An 18,942-nucleotide genomic window follows, 5' to 3' on the forward strand; every position below is an offset into this window, starting at 1 on the left:
AGTGATGGAGATGGTGATGCCACTACACAAGGCGGTCCCGGATATGTGTAGCGGAATGGAGATACAATTCACTGCATACATGTAATTGAGGATGTGCTTGAGCAGGGATGACAATTTGCCATTTCCCTGTGACCTGGATGTATTGGTGCTTTGTGCTGGTATTTGTATATCTCATAAACGTAGCACAGATGTTCACCATTGTCTTGGACATGACTTGTTTCTTCCTAGAACCTCTGAGTCTTAGGAGGTGTTTCTCTTTCATAGTAAGACCTGGTGAGTGAAGTAGAAGACAAAGTTTGGACAATTTTCTGAAACCAACAACAAGAAATGAAACCTTTTCATTATGGGTCATTCCGCCATGGGAATCGAACCCACAACCTCTTGATCAGTAGTCAGGCACTCTAACCACTAGACCACAGAACTGGTTGAAGAAGTTTAGCATATATTTCCTGGCCAGATATATTTTACGAGCATTTCTACAGACCATTGTAACATACTTTATTACATTACATTAAACACACATTAATAAATGTTTTGGCGGTCCATCAGTCGGGTAAAAAACTCCTCCTCCTCGGTTGGAAGTTAACGTATGGGAGTTACGATCACCTTAGTGCTAAGGTCGCTACAACGGCACCCTGGCTAGTAAAACTTCCCTTACATAAACAGTTCTATTCCAGGAATGTAGCTTACATACCAGAACATTTTATCGTCTATGAAAATAGGACAATTCATCTGACATCACTTTTGATGTTTGATCGCTGTTTGATGATGTGTTGTGCAGTTTCCTGACTATATTTCCACAGTTGTTCATTCTGCTCAGAATAAGGATGGAAGGAATAGACCATGTATCACATGCCATCTTTGTGTTTGCAGGGCATAATAAAAACAGAGAATTTTTGTATGAAGAAAACAGTTTAATACCTTTACACACAGATAAATATACATTTCCAGCATAACTCTTATCCATACCCCATCCCCAGAAACATATTCCCACGGTTCTACAAATCATGTTCAAAACAAGAGCATTTCTTTCCTATTTTCTGTGTAAGAAATAGTGATGAGCAATAAACACAGAGTGTTCAGTCTAAAAAGTTCAAATAATAATGTTCAAGTATCAATTGTATTCAAATATTAACTTTAAAGATTTAGAGGCAGAGTAAAGGAGGCGAAAATAATGTAGGAGTCCTCATCCTTACCATTCAAATGATAAGATAAATAGAACATTATTCTACAATCAAAATATTCCAATATTTAGTCTACTTTAGTGTTTACATGTATTTTCATCTAAAATAAAAATATGTACAGATATGAATTACGAAATTATCACAGTTGAAAATTACATGGCATCCAAATTTAAAATATGTACAATTGATCATTTTAGCATTGTAAATGACATTATGTTGTTATCCGTGACTGTGTAGGGGGGTGGGGGATAATAGGAGGCAGTGGGGGCGACTCTCCAATAGGGCGGAGGATGGGCGTGGTCCGATCAAGCAGATCGGCTACATCTAGAGCTTGTGCTGGGATTCTTGACGCAACTGGGCGGAGTGTTTTCTGATGTTCTTCCATGACATCTGATTTCCGGACATACTGGAACAATTACAAGTTTGAAATGATGAGCCTCCTTCAACTCTGCAGTATATTATCATCACAGCTTCATTTGTGTTTTCATTGATGGTGTTTGTTTCATGTAGAACACATTGTATTATTCAAGATGTACCATACTTTGGAAGTAAAACATGTAAGATTTATCATAAATACAAATAAAATGCTTGTCCTCACTCTGTTTGGTCCCTTCTTGACCCGCCCACCTTCCTTGACTGTTACACCAGCCGCAACTTCCATCGCCTCAATCTGGGAAAACCATACAGAGAATATGTAATCTATAAAATCCAGATTTTCTGTCCAAAATGAATTTCATAAATGATGTTGTGATCTGTAGATTGGAAACTCACTAATGTTCAGCAATATCAACTTGTGTCAGCAAAATCTGGAGGAAACCCATGACCATGGGTATGTTGCTGACAAGACTGAGAATCACACTCTGGGGGATTCAAACCCACAACCTGCGGGGGCAGTCGGGAAGCCTAGTGGTTAAAGCGTTCGCTCGTCACGCCAAAGACCAGGGTTCGATTCCTGAAATGGGTACAATGTGTGAAGCCCATTCCTGGTGTCCCCGCCGTGATATTGCTGGAATATTGCTGAAAGTGGCATAAAACAATACTCACTCACAACCTGCAGGTCCCAGCAGCAACTCTGTTCATTGACTTATTGTGCCTTATTTGATACCTCTCTGCATGAGCGCCATGGCATCATCACTCAGTGGAGTGAGGGAACAGTTATATCTGTGTTTATTTTGTAGCTGTTTAGACCAAAATTAACAATTCCAAGGCCCTCTTGCACAAAGCGATCTTAGTGCTACAACTATTGTAAGCCTATGTTAAAGTATGGGAGTTACGATAATCTTAGCGCTAAGATCACTTTGAGCAAGTGGGCCCTGGACAGAAACTGATCACCAACAGGCCATGGACAGAAATAAAATACAGTGAAGCTGAATCATTTAGGCATGTAGGAAGGCTGACACCTGATTGGCTCAATCACATCGCAGCTTTCATTTCACTCATGATTCACTTGATGTGACCGTCTGTGGGAGGTGTCCTCAGACGTTCATGCAGACAGGTATCGTAGTGGTCACAAAGATCTGATTTTAATGAGATTGCCCCTCATTCAAACTGTGTGAAGACTGGATTGACTCATGTTAGTTTGTGTTATGCTGTCGTAGATGAGGTAAACCAGATGAGTATCTGTTGGGGACAATGAACAATGCACAGAACTGGCCTTCCCAGGTATCAAAATGTTACTCACCACTCATCCTCATCATCTGCATCAGAGACAGGTGTAGAGAGTACCCTAAACTCTCTCCTGAAGTATAACATCCATACAGATCTACCTCACATATACAAGGTGAGGTGAAATGGGGTTTAACGTCCCAAGATTATTGCACTTATATAGCAACGTGCATGCATGTGTGTGTGTGTGTGGTTGCTTGTACTAGTCCGGACTGATGCCGATTTATAGTGCTAGCTCACTGAAATACCATGCCACAGTTTAACATGAATACCCACCTCAGACACAGTAAACTGACTCCGAGCCGACCAGTCCTTGTTTTAGCCCCTTAATGCCGAGCGCCAGACAGGGTAACAACAAGTACCATCTTTTAACATCTTTTGGTATGACGCGGTCGGGGATCCAACTTCCGAGGCAAGGGAGTTAACTGACTTTAAAAGTCCAGTTTCCACCCTTGCCGAACTCGGCTGGAATTACTGGGCTCGATCGTTGCGCCACCAGTGGCTATTACCAATTATGTCCCTTCTAAGCCTCTCCTATGGACCAATCAGATTCCACCTCTTGTATCACTTGCGTTTGCTTCGCACAAAATGGTGGGGCCCAGTCAGGACGATCTGATCGATAATCAAGATCTATATTGTGATAAAAACGTGTCTTACATCGCGAAATGCATCAAATCACGTGAGCACCTTGAAAAACATGAAAGGATTTGGAAAATATCTGCTGACAACGAATTGGCGATGCACATGCTTTGCAAACCCTGCAATTGATCGAAATCTGCAAGACAGTTTACGAACCGGATTTTGATTTCGGTTCGCGATTTTGATTGGACTATGCATAGACTCGTTAGTCCATAATACCAGCCTAGTTCGGCAAGGGTGGAAACTGGACTTTTATAGTCAGTTAACTCCTTTGACTCGGGAAGATGTTGGGGATCGAACCCTGGACCTTTTGCTCTCCAGGCGGATGCTCTACCACTAGACCACGGAGGGAGTCTTCACATATACAATGTTGCTTCACATGTATACACAAAGAAAAAAGTATCGCAACACCCAGATATGTAAGCTGTCAAGTGACCATGTTGACATATATATACAGAGGCTATCTTGAAATGAAAATTATGGCATGTCCTGTCCTCCATACCAGTTATGATCAGATGCATGTCGAGCATGTGTCCAGTCTACGGCACAAGGAAAGCATGCACCCCTTGCAACGTGAAAATCATGTTTTGGAGATCTGTCACTTCACTGTATTGAGTAAAGGTTACAAGTCATTGTTTCCTCTGTCAGAATTTAGCAATAGGTCCTCGACAACTCAGTACAGAAAAAAAATGGCAAGTTATTGGCATGAGCAATGCGGGTATGTCAGTGAGAGAGATTGCAAGGGAGCTGGGTCACCAACCTTCAACCATTAGTCGATTGTTACGAAAGCATCATCAGACTTATGATGTCAAGGACCGCCATCGTCCTGGTAGACCTCGCTGTACATCAGCAAGAGAGGATACAGCTCCTATGAGGATTGTACGGCGGTTTCCTTTTGCACCAAGCACTGTTCTGAAAAGGGAGTGTTTACCTCACCGTCGCATATGCCACAGAACTGACCGTAATCGACTTAAAGATGCTGGATATTGTGCCAGGAGACCTGTCAGAAGACCTCTGTTGTCACGTGAACACAAGGCAGCTCAATTGTCATGGTGTCGAACACGTAATCACTGGAATATTGCGTCATGGCAGAAAATCCATTGGTCTGACGAGAGTCGCTTTCTGTTGTTCATGTCAGATGGTAGAGCACGTGTTTGGCGACGTAATAAGATGGTATATGCTGAGAGGAACATTCTGGAACAAGTTCCATTTGGCGGCGGCTCTGTTATGATATGGGGTTGCTTGTCATATGACTTCAAGCTGCCACTGGTAACAGTGAGAGGCAACCTTAATGGCCAACGATACCAAGCAGAAATCTTTGACAGGGTTGTAGAGCCTCATTTTGACAATCATGCTCTAAACACAAGGCCAGTCGGATTTTCTGCTTCATGAGGTTGTCACTACCCTACCTTGGCCAGCCAGACGCCCAGTCCTCAATCCCATCGAGCATATCTGGGACATTCTTGGACGTAAATCCGTCAGAGGGAGCCACCAGTGCAGAATGTTGATGGATTGGAACAGGCACTACACCAGGAGCGGAACATTCTCACACAGGAACAGATCAGACGAGTCATTAGGTCAATGAGGAGGAGGGTTGAACAGGTGATTCAAGCTGGAGGAGGTTACACCAAATACTGACATTTTTCACTGTTTTGCAAACTCGATGAACTTTCCGAGGATGACATGAATGGAAATTGACTTATGAATTCAGATAGACCTGTTCTAGCCATAGTTTTTCGCACTGGATATTTTCCATTTTTGTCGTCTTTTTGGTAACTCAACATAAACACATTACGATCTTTACCGACAATTTCATTCCAACGTTTTCTTATTGTTCAATATTTGCTGTACAAACAACACTGAGACACCATTGGTTTACACACATATATCACATATTGCGATCACATCGAATCAAACACCAGCAGTATCAAATAGGGTTGTTGCGATCCTTTTTTCTCTGTTTATACATAGATTGATACCTGGCAACATGTGGACACACCAGGATAAGTATGAATAATCATACTTTAAGTTATCATTTCTTAAAAAAATGATCGATTTCAATAAGAGTAGTGCTCTGTAACAAATAATGTGAATATATCTATTTTAACATTGACAGGCAACTCACCAGTGGAGGAGGCAGTGGAGCAATGGTGGGCTGTTGGGATGTCTTACTGGACGATTTGGCTGGAAAGTAGTATTTAACATACTGGTATATCTCATATATAACTAAGAAGCTTGTTAAAACATTGCTTTTTCTATTAGCATGATTAGTATATTCAGCAATAACTGTTTTGTTTAGGCAAGATATGAATTTATCATCCAAAACTGGCTCCCACAGGAGATATCGCTTGGATGAGATCAAGCGATATCTACACTGTAGATATCGCTGCAATGACATTACATCACAATGCTTTGCAGACCATTGTGACGTCACTGGTTACCATGACGTCACAATCAAATGACATCACTAATGGCTCTGCTACTGAAGCTGTTTGCAGTACTTTTTACACTGAGGACACTGCTAATTAATGTCTACAAATTGAAAAAGTTGAAAGAATGATGTTGGATGATAAATAAAATCTCACCCGAGTGTCTTTTGATATCAAATATATCAACACTCGTTGATAAAAGTGGCAAAAATCCTCGGCAAGCCTCGGAATTTTTCCACTTTTATCAACTCGTGTTGATATATTTGATATCAAAAGACACTCGGGTGAGATTCTCTATATGTTACCATAACTATCATATTCTATATATCACAAATGAAGGTATAATGCATGTAATTCTGACAATCATAGCACTTTATCACTTTGTTGATAAGAACCCAAGTATAAAGCTCGGGTGTGTGCTGTACAATAAAACTGATGTCATATGAGAATCTATGTTTGAGTCCTACAGAGCTTTGAAAGTCACACTGATACTCACAGACGGATGCTGTGTCGGAGTTGCCTTTGACCCTTGACTTGATTCTTCTGATGGTCGGTACTTGTGGGGCCCCCACATATTTACCGTGTCTCATGGCTTCCAGTCGGGCCTGGGCCGCCTCGATAGCAGGGTCTACCACCTGGTACTTGACCCTTACTCTGACAGAACAGAAAGAAGTTGTTTTGATCACTTGCACAAAGTATAACATATTGAATTGGTTAAGCAATCTCATTAAAATCAGATCTTAGTTCTCGCTACCGCTAAAGAAAGTTCTGAGGACATTTCCATTGAGGGTCACGCCAGGATGACCTTTCACAAACTTTGACCGACCAATGAAATTACAATCATGAAGTCGTAATTAGAGCTTTATCGAGTTTCAAACTGGTGACTTCCATTACAGACTATGCTTTGAAAAATATTTTGACACAGTTCTCGATTCAAAATTTGAAAACTGAAAAAAAGAAGAAATTTCTGGAATGTCTAATACATGGTACAATGGCACTCCATCCCACTGGCTATAGAAAAGTCTCTTCTGTTTCAAATATTTATCCCACTGAAGCGAGAGATAAACGATGATTTTGAAGGAATTAGTCTGTAACTATCGTTCGGAATACCCTGAGTTAACCTTTTCGAGATTGCATGTTTAGAAAACACATTCCAACTGTCAATTTCCCCAACTGGTAAGCGACACTCTGATTGGTTGGATGAAAGGTCATTCTGATGTGACCCGTAATGGGATGTCCTCAGATCTTTGTTTCAATAGCGGTAAAGAAGAACTGAGATCTCATTTTAATTAGATTGATTGGATCAGTGACTGGTGTTCAGTTCACAGAAAACATTCACACACATAATGACAGAAACCTTGATCTACAGTATCAGCCTCAATCTGGAATCTGAAACCACAATCATAGGATCCTGGCACTACTAAGGGACATAACTCTGCACAGACAGCTGTGGCACCTCAGACAACTGGGCCATCTGTCTCCCACTCTTACAAGTAAAAATTGAAAAAAAAGACACAAATGTCATAACTGGTAGGTATTTGTTTTGATACATAACACAAGCCAAGAATGATTACAGAAATGTTGAACTTGAAACTTGGGTTAATCTTACCTATGATTTGGCAGTTTCTCCGGGTCTAGCTTGACAACTGCAATGACATTACCCATGTCATCATACACCACGTCCTTGTTGCCAGGTGGACGACCTGCTTGAACCTGCAGTAACATCGACATGTGTCATTTGGGAAACTGATGAAGTAACGAGAAGTGGTGAAATTGATGTTAGTATCAGTCAGAATTATTGGATTTGTCAATATTGCTGATAATTGTTCGGCAAGATGCACAGACTCTTGTTTGCTTTGAACATGGCAAACGTAAATATTATATCAGCATATATTCTCTTTGCCTCTACCTAAAGATGCAAATATATTCCAAACATAATCCATTATCAGACGTAACTAAATTTCATTGTGCAGTCTGAGCTATACATGAATATACATTTTGTAATAATCAGATGCAGAATCAGTCAGAAGAGTTCTTCAACAAAAGAAATTAGTATGAAGAAAAGTGTTAGTATGAAACATTTCTGTAGAAACTAAAGAAAAAATATAATAATACAAAAATATGACAATTATTACAAAAGTAATTAATAATTATAGACAAATTCCATTTTGACAAAAACCAACTTTAATTAATAAGAAAAGAAACCATGCCAAGCTGCTGAAGAGCTGAAATAACTTAATACCATGTAGCAGTAGGGTGTGGCTGGGGTAGGAGGGGTGGGTGGGGTGGGGGTTGTGGTAAGCAAGGAATAAACATGTGGGTTGTGGTATCTAAAGTACAGACAGTAAGGTGAGCATATAATTTATTTCAATTTTCCTCCATTATTCAGTGTCAACATTTCTATTAACAATACATATGCTTAAGTTTTATACATATGATACACATATGCATATATCATATGACTATGACTTGCTTGTGATTGTAAGTGAGTACTAAAATGAAATAACCATCTATACATGTAATTCCTCTAACACTTCGTGAGCATAGTGAGGGCTCTGTCAAATATTATGAACATTTATAAGCCCAGTAGCTGCAGCAAACACAATTACACTCTCATGCTAAAGGTTTAGATTCTAAAGCATATGCAAAAGGTGACAATTCTACTGTAATCAATTATCTTAACTGGAAATGTGAAAATCATCTAACACTTTGTGGTAAAGTGATATGTTTAAACTAATGAGAAAAATATTGTCTACAAAATTATATGTGTTGTTTTAAGTCTTTCTACTTATAATATACCTGCGCGGATGTGGCGTCAGTATTACTCTGAAATTGGCAACATTAATACCTGCAATGATTTGTTATGTAATCCCGCACTATTCATCATAAACAACATCAACAACAACAGCCATATTTATCATCGAAAATGAAATGTTGCAATGAACAAGTACATGTACCACTGATATGAGAAGAGTAATGATTGACACCTGTCAGGTTGTAAGTGTGATCAATTTTAAAAAGACATGTTACTTATATTTTCATGCAGTTAATAGTGCAGGGATGTTAACACAAAAAGCACAACATCAAGATACGGTGCATAATGAACACATCACTCATGTTTAATCGTGATTAATGTTTCATACAATATTTAATGTTGATATAATTTCAGTGACATCATTCTTACATAACATTTCAGTAAATGTAGCATGTTTCCATTCACGATAAGGTTTACTGTATGAATCTGCAAAAATAACATAAAATTATGGAAAATGAAATTGACATACGACTTACACGGAGAATTGAGTGACATGAGGCCGGCATTAGCATTCCGCTAGTGCGGTCTTCTGATGGTAGGGAGCCGGCTATCTCATCCATGAACAGTTTCATCTCTGTCTCCTCCAGAGACTCGGTTATTTTGCTCACTCCGGCAGACTTTATCGGACCTCGGTACCGCTTAAACTTAAACTTCTTCTTCTTTCCTACTGTCTCATCCTATAAAAGTATTTTTGAAAATTTGTTATTATTAATCAGTTCTAATCTACCTTGTTAGTGTCCTCAAGATGAATGAATAGGTTACATTTTGACATGTTATTTGCTGCATAGATACAACATTTTGATACATTATTTCTGTGTGCAAGGTGTGCAGTATGGGGCTGACACAATGCTACATAGATACGGGATTGATTTCATGAAGTTTTGACATGATCTCTTCAACTGTGTACCTTCTCAACAGTTCCAGCCTCGGTCTCAGTCTTTTCATCAACCCGGTCCTCATCTGGCTCCGACACTTTATCAGGCAACTCAGGATCCTCATCTGGGTCAACAATCAGGACTCTGAAACAGTTATCTCCTCTTGATCACACCTGTATACCTAGAAGTTGTCAGCTGATCTTGATGGGTATATGGTGTGATGTACCCTGTGTGAGCCTACGTACCTCGAGCCATATATCAGCAAGATTCACTACACGTGTCTTGAGTAAAAACCAACATAACAGATACTGAAGTAAACAGACATTTTGACAGCTACCAGACGATGCAAATGAATCTACTTCCCTTTACCAAATGCATTCAGAACAACATAGGTTCATTTCAGCTCATTGATACCTATATGAGACAAGCAAGTTACCTAAGGTGTGCGATTGATTTCTCAGCGGGCTACATGAGCAGGCAACATTGAAAATAATTGCCTGCTCCTTAACCAATCAGAAGCTCGTATTTTAATGTAAGGTGTGATCAGTGCTGCAATCTTGAACCTCTTAAGTAAAGATACGCCAATGAAACATGGCACAAGGAGTATTCATGATAATTAGTCCTTATAAAATTTGAGACTAGAAATACCAGGGTACTGAACTCAAAATATTAAGCACTCTGTTCCCATAATTATTCTTTCTTTAGCTAACAGGTAAAATGTTTCTTTACATCCATAGTATATCATAATAAAATATACAGACGCCTAACCTAGTTTATATATTAATAAGCCCCCATCCCCACCCCTCCCTTTGAAACTGTTTATGCCCCCTGGGTGCATAATATGTGGACTGGTAATATTAAAGAAGCAGTTGTGTCTGTCGCAGGGAAGAGAGGGTGATACACTAAATGTTGTGTTCTGCCATGCTGTGTTCCACTTACTGGGCTTCTTCCAGATCTGTCTGTACATGTTCCTCCTCTAGCTGCTCCTGTGTTTCCTCCACTATGACGGGGGTGGGAGGGGGCAGGTAGGTCCGCGGCACTGAGCCCTGAGCCCAGCAGTCTGTTGTCGCAGGGTCAGGCTCTGGAGGGAAATACAGAATGTTTATGTTTATAACTATCTTATCCCTTAAACCTGCAGAGACATATCAGATAAAATAGTTTGAATGGTTCCTAGAGTGTACGTTAGAGTGTACTGTAGTAGTGATGGGTATTGGCCTGACTTTTTATTATTGCAATTTATTGCGATACATGCCACAATTTATTGCATTTGTTCTTTCCACTGTAATTTGTTAGGAACCTGAATAAAAACAACCCAAATGACTTGAGCTTTTTTACAAGTCCGAAATGGACCCACACATCAGATTTCAAAAACTTGGGATACTGGCAATACCTCACACATCTACACAGTAGCAAGTTATTAGTGCTACTGACAGATAGGAGCTTTGACATTAACGAGACACTGGCAGTAGTATATTCACATTGACAAACTCCTCTTTTTGTTAGCATTATTGCTATTACCATGGTTACAAAACATTAAAGGATCATAGTTACTATTATGCATGGTAAGTTTTAATGTCTAGACTAACAAATATAAATATGTCAGGACAAGATCTGTAACATAGAGCTGATATTTGATACCTGTCTTATCTAACATTTATGGCTTTGTCATGCTCACCTGGTCAGGATTATATATCTCACAGAGCATTGAATGAATAAATTTTGTTGGTCCCCCCAACTTCTCAGTCCCTCAACCTATTAGGGAATTAGGGATTGGAAACACTTCTACTGGGGCAAGTCAACAAGCATGATGAGTTTAACTTTGTGTAAACATAACCTACAAAGATTAGATACTGGTAGTAAAATCAGAAACTAGACAGAACCACAAGACTAAAAAGACATGCAGCATTCCATGATGATATCCCACCAACGTGCATCAAGACAGAAAGTCATTTGACAACAGCATTGTACTTTTCTACAAATTTAGTAAATCTAAATATGTTTTACTATTGTATACTTATCCTACATTACTCCTTTTAAATGCATCTCCTGCTTACCTTACAACAAAGAAGACTGCACCTAGCGATGGTCGTAGATGAAGAAAAAAGGTTGTTTTCACTTTCAGTCTTCTTTTGCAAGAACCCATTGACCATCTGGTTTCATGTCACATCTGGTCATACTGGTTCTTGTCAACCATGCTAAAATTTTCTGAAGCTATAGTGGGGAGGGAGGCAGGTCTGCGATGGGAAGATGCAGGATAAGTATAAAAATGTGAAAAATATTTAGATTTTACTACCGGTAATTTTTTTACTTATAACCTGCATTACTCCTTAATGCATCTGTATCTGATGGTATGGGGGTGGGTATACCTTCCGATGTAATATCCTCAATATATCAATATATCCTTCAAGCAACAGGCATGTAAAGTGAACTGTATGGCGTATCAAGTGCTGATTGGTTTTAGTCGTTCAATCTTATCCATCAGAGAGAAACAAGAAATGAGGATAAGTCCAGGTAAACAAACAGTAAGGAGAAAAATAGTGTAAAATAGCCTGATGATCCCCCTTACGGGCATGTAAAATAACTGCCCAAATCGGGTAAGACTGGCTCTGGACAGAAGGAGTTCATTACTTGGTAACCTGCTGGACTATGACCAGAGGGCCAAAGCTATGAAAGCCTTTGATGTCTTCAAGTGCCACATCTCTGGCAAAGACAGTGTTGGACCACTAAAAACATCCTTCCATGATTGCTCTTATAGAACAGTTGCCATGGTGGAGGCGACCACTCTCCTCTATTGAGGATTATTCAGTCTCGGAGGATCAAGGTTAGCGATACTTCCTTGTATGCCTGCAGGATGCCCGTTTGTAACAATAGTGAAATGGTGTTGTGACTGACTTCGGTCGTGGACATCTGGAATACAGGAATGAACAAACGTTTCCTTGTGCCACGCCTAGTCTTGGAGCGGTGGATGAAAACTTGTCATGCGTGACAGGACACAAGGAGTTCACCCTCATCTTCGACCCCCACAAATATAGTGATTGGTGAAATGGTTGTGCTGTTGTCATTGGAGAGTTGGGTGTACCGTGGCTGCTCCTGCTGATGTAAGATTGCCAGAATGAGGGCTTCCAACTCGAGGTTGTTGATGTGCCAAGTATGTTGTGCACCGGACCACGGGTCTTGAAGGGAGGTGTCTACAAACAGGTATATTTTTGTTGGGGCTAGCCTGGATGAGGAGATGAGTGAGTGAGTATGGTTTTACACTGCTTTTAGGAATATTCCAGCAATATCAAGGCGGCGGACACCAGAAATGGGCTTCACACATTGTACACGTCGGGAATAGAACCTGGGTCTTCAGCGTGACGAGCGAACGCTTTAACCACTAGGCAACCCGACTGCCCCTGGTGAGAAGGTAGAGTGATGACTGAACTTGATGCCTGATGTAAGGCACCAGGAACTGTTGTATTGGGTGCAGGTGTAATCGGCCTCTGCTTGTCAAGTCCTGGGCTGATGTGAGCAATCCCAAAAGCACTTGCCAATGGTGAAGTGTGGAAGATTGTCAAATGGCAAGTTACAGGTGGCATAGGATCTTGAGCCATCTTGCTGCTGCACTGATAGTAGGTCCTGATCTATCTGGAACAGGCCTCCTATGACCTGGAGTCGGTAAGAAGGAATTAGTTCCAACTTCGACTTGTTGACCATCCATCCCAGTTGATATAGCAGACGTCTTATAAAGTCCCAATGGCAAACCAGGGTAGCCGTGTCGGGATGAGTCAGGAGACAGTCGTCTATGTACGATTCGAACCGGATGTTCCTCAGGTGTAGGAAAGCAGCTACTGGCTTGGTTATTCGTGTAAGTAGCCACGGGACCACTTAAAACAACAAATGCAGGCCTCAAAGTTTAAAATTTTACCAAGTAGCCATATGGCTAGTAATATTTTTTTCCAGGTAGCCAGTGGGAAAATTTAGGTGAGGTGAAATGGGGTTTAACGTCGCGTCCAAGAGGGTAAATTAAGAAGTCAAGCCAATAGTGTAGGTGGCCAAAAGCATTTGAAATTATCTTTGATCAAATAAATACTATTGTATATTAGTGGAAACTGTACTTGAGTTTTGTTATTTGTGACTCGAGCAATGATGTAATTTATGTTACTAGATTATATAGGTATATCCTTGCTTATCCAATAAACTATCAACTAAAATAAAATACTAATTACATTAATAATTATGTATTTCAGTTCATTGTTGACTTTAGGAGGAATGATTTGCAAGTGCAATTAGTAGCAGACATGTTTATTTTTGTGTCTATATATGTGTGGCAATAGAATTTAGTCGCCAAAAGATATTTTTCAAGGTAGTCATTTGGCTACCTCTGAATTTTAGACAGTAGTCAAATTGTAATTTAGTTTGCATGGTGGCAACTTTGAGGCCTGATAGTGAACCCCATTGAACTGGAACCTGAGAAAACTGCAGTCAGAGGGATGGATAGGTACATGCAGGTACGAATACTGCAAGTCGAGACTGATCAAGTTGTGGATCATCCACATCTTGTCTGAATCCTTCATGGGTACAGGTAAGATGGGCAAGTAGAAGCCTGGTGTTACCGCAAGATGTCTATGCTGGATCTCAGTAGTTGGGTAAGCCCATGAAGGAGGGGCCGCATTTAACAGTTGGTCTACCGCTGTGTTCAAACCATTACCGTAGCGCAGTATGTTTAGTATGAATGCATCCACCAGTCCGATCCAGTTCTGCAGGAAGAGGCCAAGCCTCCCAACTATGGGGATGTTGATGATTGGGACGACTGAGGTTGAGAGTTCCCAGTCTCTGCCCGTGCCTCTGCCACAAAAAGAATGTTGATCTTGTTCTTTGAGAGGGAAGAGTGTCTTGGTCAATAATTGCCTGACCTGCCAGCTTGCTGAGACAGGCTAAGGGCTATGAGAGATATGCTCCAGCACCTTGAGTGCCGTCTCATCATGAGCATGGGTATCCATGACTTGATCGTTAAATAACGAACTGGCTGACCATGGTTGACAGAGGAGACGACGCTTGAACTCAGAGTCCAAATTTGAGAGGACCAGGAAGCCAAGCATAGCTGTAATCTACCCAAGGGCTGCCGTGAGGTGGTTCCTCAATTGGTCTATTGGCCACTGGAAATCGTCCACAGTTCAAAAGTGGTCTAGGCGAAAAGGATTGATCATATCCCTAAGCAAGGGATCCGGTGGTATAGACGTAGGGTGTGACCAAATGGTGTCCTTCTTGTCGACTCTGGTTCTGGGAGACGGCGCCACTAGCATGGGTCGGTCTGCCATACTCTCCGGCATCTGGGCCAGGCTGAGGTGGGTATTCCATCCCATAGTATGAATTGCAATCATCGTCTAATGAAGCTTCCGACAACTCGGAATGGTGGTGATACGCTCGCCTCACGGGTGAGCGGCTTCTGGTACGGGGCGTAGATCTAACTCTCGAAGAGTGCTTGGACAAGGCCCTGGGTGAAGCCGGGTGAGATGGGAAGTAGAGTTGGCACTTGCTGATGGCATACTGGTCAACTTGGAGCACTCAGCTGGAGTTACTGGCTTCTGGTGTGCGGCAGGCATTTACGTAAGCGCAAACACTTGTTTCAGGCATAGGCATCGCCGCTGACAAATGTGGCTGGAAGACAGCCTCGATGAGCCTGGTAAGGTGTTGGCAGAGACTGCGCTTGGCGCAAGCACTTGGGATGACACACGCAGGGGTTGACAGGATTGAGCTATGCGCCAGCGCTGGATGCCTGAAAATTAGAGACAGGTATGGCAGAAAATGAATGTCGGCCGTCCCAGGAACCCGATGCCGAGGGTTGAGAGGTGGGTTGAGTTGCTGGTGCCTGGAAGACTCCTGTGAATCCGACATCCTCCTCGCGTGCCGAGGGGACTACTGTGGTATACGTTTGTGTGTGAACCGGTCTATAAGTTGAGAAACTTGACGGGGGAGAGGTGAACAAAAATTACATGAGTGCAATCCAAAATATGTGGATGAGGATCGTAAGCCATTTTTTGGCCACAAAATTAATACACAGTGCATAAGTTACACAAAACTTGAAGTTGTAGTGAAAGTAGACTTGTACATACCAATAGATAAACCAAAATACAAAAGTGAAACTCTGGAAAATGCCACTAGTGGCTAAAGGTATTTACAAAAACACAATGTAATACCAAGCCAACAAATGCAAACTATAATGAATGCCTCGAATTAAGGAGACAAACATGTAATGCAATTACAAAATGGCAGGAAAATAACGAGCCAATTAGAAGAAAAATATGTGGAAAACATATTCCCGTATATGACCGCAGACAAGCCTGTATTACACAAATGCGAGCATAATAATAAGACAAGGTAAACTTCATCCGTCGCAGATGAAATGTAACACGGTAGCAAAGTGCAAACTACAAAAATTAAAGTCAAAAGTTGAGGACAAAAACAAGGCACAACATGTCTGTTTGGCGACAAGCAGCAATGTGACAGATGTGACGACACGGTGGACGATCACATGACAGCAGCGATGGGTCCTTGCAAAAGGAGACTGAAAGTGAAAACAACCTTTTTTCTTCATCTAGGTCCATCGCTAGGTGCTGCCTTCTTTGTCATAGACGCATTAAGGAGTAATGCAGCATAAGTAAAAGGTTTAACAATCTGTCACAGGTTAGAGACCCTCAACGACTGAATCAACTTGTGTTGGTACTTAGTCATTCATCTCACCTTCATCCTGGAGCCAGGTGGGATCCCCCTCTGTGTTCACCTCCCCTCCATCTCGGTCCAGGAACTGCCACTGCAACAGAACTGACACAGTCAACAGAGGAATGAAAATATAAACTCTGTTATATGTTATATTCTATTAAATTATTTTATTATGTAATGCAAAAAACAAATATCTATAGTTTGTTCCTATTTTCAGAATGACCATAATGTGGATATCCATGGAAGTCAAACACCCCTATAGCGTGTCCTTATGACAATGCTGCTGGAACGCCCATTATCAACCTAAGAAAAAGGTAAATAAATCTTACTACTATATCAGCATGATGATGCACACTGGTTAAATATATATATGAACACAAAATGCCATTTAGAAAGTGCTCAAATGTAACAAATGTTATATTTGAGATAACACTTTCTTTGTAAAGTACAGATTCAACAGTGTGGCAGTGTGGGTTCAAATCCTGGATAGGACTCAACCCCAAAAAGGACAAGAATCTGTACTTTGCTAAGAAAGTGTTATTCCAAATATAACATTTGATACAAATATATATATGTATCACATAAAAAAAACTTAATTGTAATGATACATTTCCTACATCTTTTTAACAGTGACAATGATAATCTTCAAACATGAAATAAAACTCACATCAATTATTTGTAGAATGGCATCTTTGGCCTGAGATATTGTGAATGGGAGAAGTTGTTTATCAATGTATGTCTTGTAGATTGTGTCCATGGTACTGTCCACAACCTCGTCCACAAGGTCCAGGATAAAATCCTCAGTTCCATCCTTGTCCAGCATGATATTCCTGAAACATAAATGAATGTTGATAAATTGAACAATTGTTGTTAAATTCAAACTACATTGTACTGTACAAAAGGGGGATTTTTCCTCTGACTTCTTTAATACTTAAAATATTTTTTTGCATTTGGGTCCTGAATGAACATAATTTCAATAATCACTGGTATAATTAAATTTACAATTGTTTCATAAGGTTATGTTAAGTCAAGTAGGCAATCAGTTTTAAAAGATAATATTTTCTAAATTCTAACCATATTTCACTATTTCTAACTACAATTCTGCATGTATGTTGACATAGAAAGAATGCTTGGGTCTACTTTCCATAAATGTCAAATACTTTAACGAAATGACCTGCTGCAAAATTACAAATCAATGATGTAAATATCTCCAATTGAAATATCTGTAATGGAAAGGCGAATTAAATGCAATTTGAAAGAATATGTAAACGTTCTTTATATCACAAGCATATAAACAGAGAGGTCTGTACAAGATATAATATTATGTATGCTTTAATATATATTGTACTACTGTCAGGATGGAGAAATATTCGCTGAAATAGAAACCAAACATTATAGTCTTCATTGTGCTACAGTGAGTGAGTGAGTGAGTATGGTTTTACGCCGCTTTTAGCAATATTCCAGCAATATCACGGCAGGGGACACCAGAAATGGGCTTCACACATTGTACCCATGTCAGGAATCGAACCCGGGTCTTCGGCGTGACAAGCAATCGCTTTAACCACTAGGCTACCCGACCGCCCCATTGTGCTACAGAACACTAGAGATATTCTCATCTAAAAAATATAAACAAGGGGACCATAAGGCCTGTATCGCTCACCTGGATCTTTACGCAATCATGACCAAATATACATCTGCATTGTACATGTATATAATACTGCAAATATTTCGTAATTTGGACTCTAGGGATGCTTCCAGTCAAATTTCATTAATTTCCAATTAGTTGTTCAGAAGAAGAAGTCTTTTGAAAAAATTGTTGACGTACAGACAACACGGTATGGCATAAGATTACCTTGGTCCTTTGGACCAGGTGAGCTAACAATGCAGCAAACTTGACTTCTAGAACTGGTTACAATATGATTGTTGCTATTTATAGATCCATGTCACTCATAGAGTGTGACAAATTGTTAATGAATCGAAATCAATGTGGGTATAAGTTATAAGTTAATAAAAGAACAACATACCAGTCATGGTCATTGAACTTCCCAGGAACTATTTCATGGGTGATGACAGGTGTTTGTGCTGCTGGTGGCTTCCCTTTATCAGCCCTTGATTTGGATACAGCGGCTCGTGACATTCTCGGTTTGTTGTTAGCTCACTTCACTGGGAAATAAAAAGGAAAACAATATGGAAGTCATGATGAAAGAAATAATACAACCTCACTTGAATGAATAATGCCAAACACTGAAACAGACCATTAGCTGTGTTATAACCATTCCTCCTTGCCTTTTGGTAAATATTTACCGTTGCACTAATCCCTTGCACTGACACGTAACAACTACAGATATATACATAACACATACAAAATGTGGTTGCAGTACCATTTGATTTGTTTGTAAAAGTCCACACATCATACTCTGACTTCAGTTTGTCATTTTGGAAAAATCTATTTGTCTCCTGTTTAGGAGGCATCCATTACTACGGATGTTGTCAGCGCCATGGCAACATGACGCTCTCGTTAAATCGTGAACTAGTTTTCTAGCAAATCTGAAATTATTTTTATATTTCACATATGGATATGTGAACATAGTTTATTAAGAAATGCTTTGCGCTTGATAACTACAAAAATGGTA

At 40.3% G+C, this 18,942-nt stretch overlaps 1 protein-coding gene across 2 annotated transcripts; it reads right to left on the reverse strand.

Annotated features, from left to right (window-relative positions):
• Positions 1-927: 927 nt before the first annotated feature.
• Positions 928-18,798, reverse strand: LOC139469129 (uncharacterized protein C2orf81 homolog). 2 transcript variants are annotated; one of them, XM_071251265.1, is made up of 13 exons: positions 18,691-18,798; positions 18,334-18,472; positions 16,977-17,139; positions 16,331-16,400; positions 10,547-10,688; positions 9,640-9,751; positions 9,209-9,409; positions 8,717-8,743; positions 7,527-7,630; positions 6,414-6,571; positions 5,614-5,672; positions 1,783-1,854; positions 928-1,590 (listed from the first exon to the last, which is right to left on the reverse strand). In XM_071251265.1, the coding sequence occupies exons 2-13, from the start codon at positions 18,444-18,446 to the stop codon at positions 1,396-1,398; spliced, it is 1,416 nt and encodes a 471-aa protein (XP_071107366.1). In that variant the 5' UTR covers positions 18,447-18,472; positions 18,691-18,798; the 3' UTR covers positions 928-1,395. The 2 variants fall into 2 exon arrangements, with proteins under 2 accessions (XP_071107366.1, XP_071107367.1); XM_071251266.1 differs by lacking the exon at positions 8,717-8,743.
• Between the last annotated feature and the right edge of the window lie 144 nt (positions 18,799-18,942).

Source organism: Haliotis cracherodii, unplaced genomic scaffold (assembly GCF_022045235.1).
Source record: "Haliotis cracherodii isolate W230 unplaced genomic scaffold, xgHalCrac1.p SCAF_2, whole genome shotgun sequence".
In the NCBI taxonomy this organism is placed as follows: Eukaryota; Metazoa; Mollusca; class Gastropoda; order Lepetellida; family Haliotidae; genus Haliotis; species Haliotis cracherodii.

What these genes read in the sequence shown, in the direction of transcription:
- LOC139469129 (XM_071251265.1), bottom strand. Translation starts at nt 18,446, where the DNA reads ATGTCACGAGCCGCTGTATCCAAATCAAGGGCTGATAAAGGGAAGCCA. An exon ending in CATGTCACTCAATTCTCCGT is followed by an intron (nt 8,744 to 9,208) that starts GTAAGTCGTATG and finishes TGCCAATTTCAG; the next exon opens with AGTAATACTGACGCCACATC. An exon ending in GAGAAACTGCCAAATCATAG is followed by an intron (nt 6,572 to 7,526) that starts GTAAGATTAACC and finishes CTGTTCTGTCAG; the next exon opens with AGTAAGGGTCAAGTACCAGG.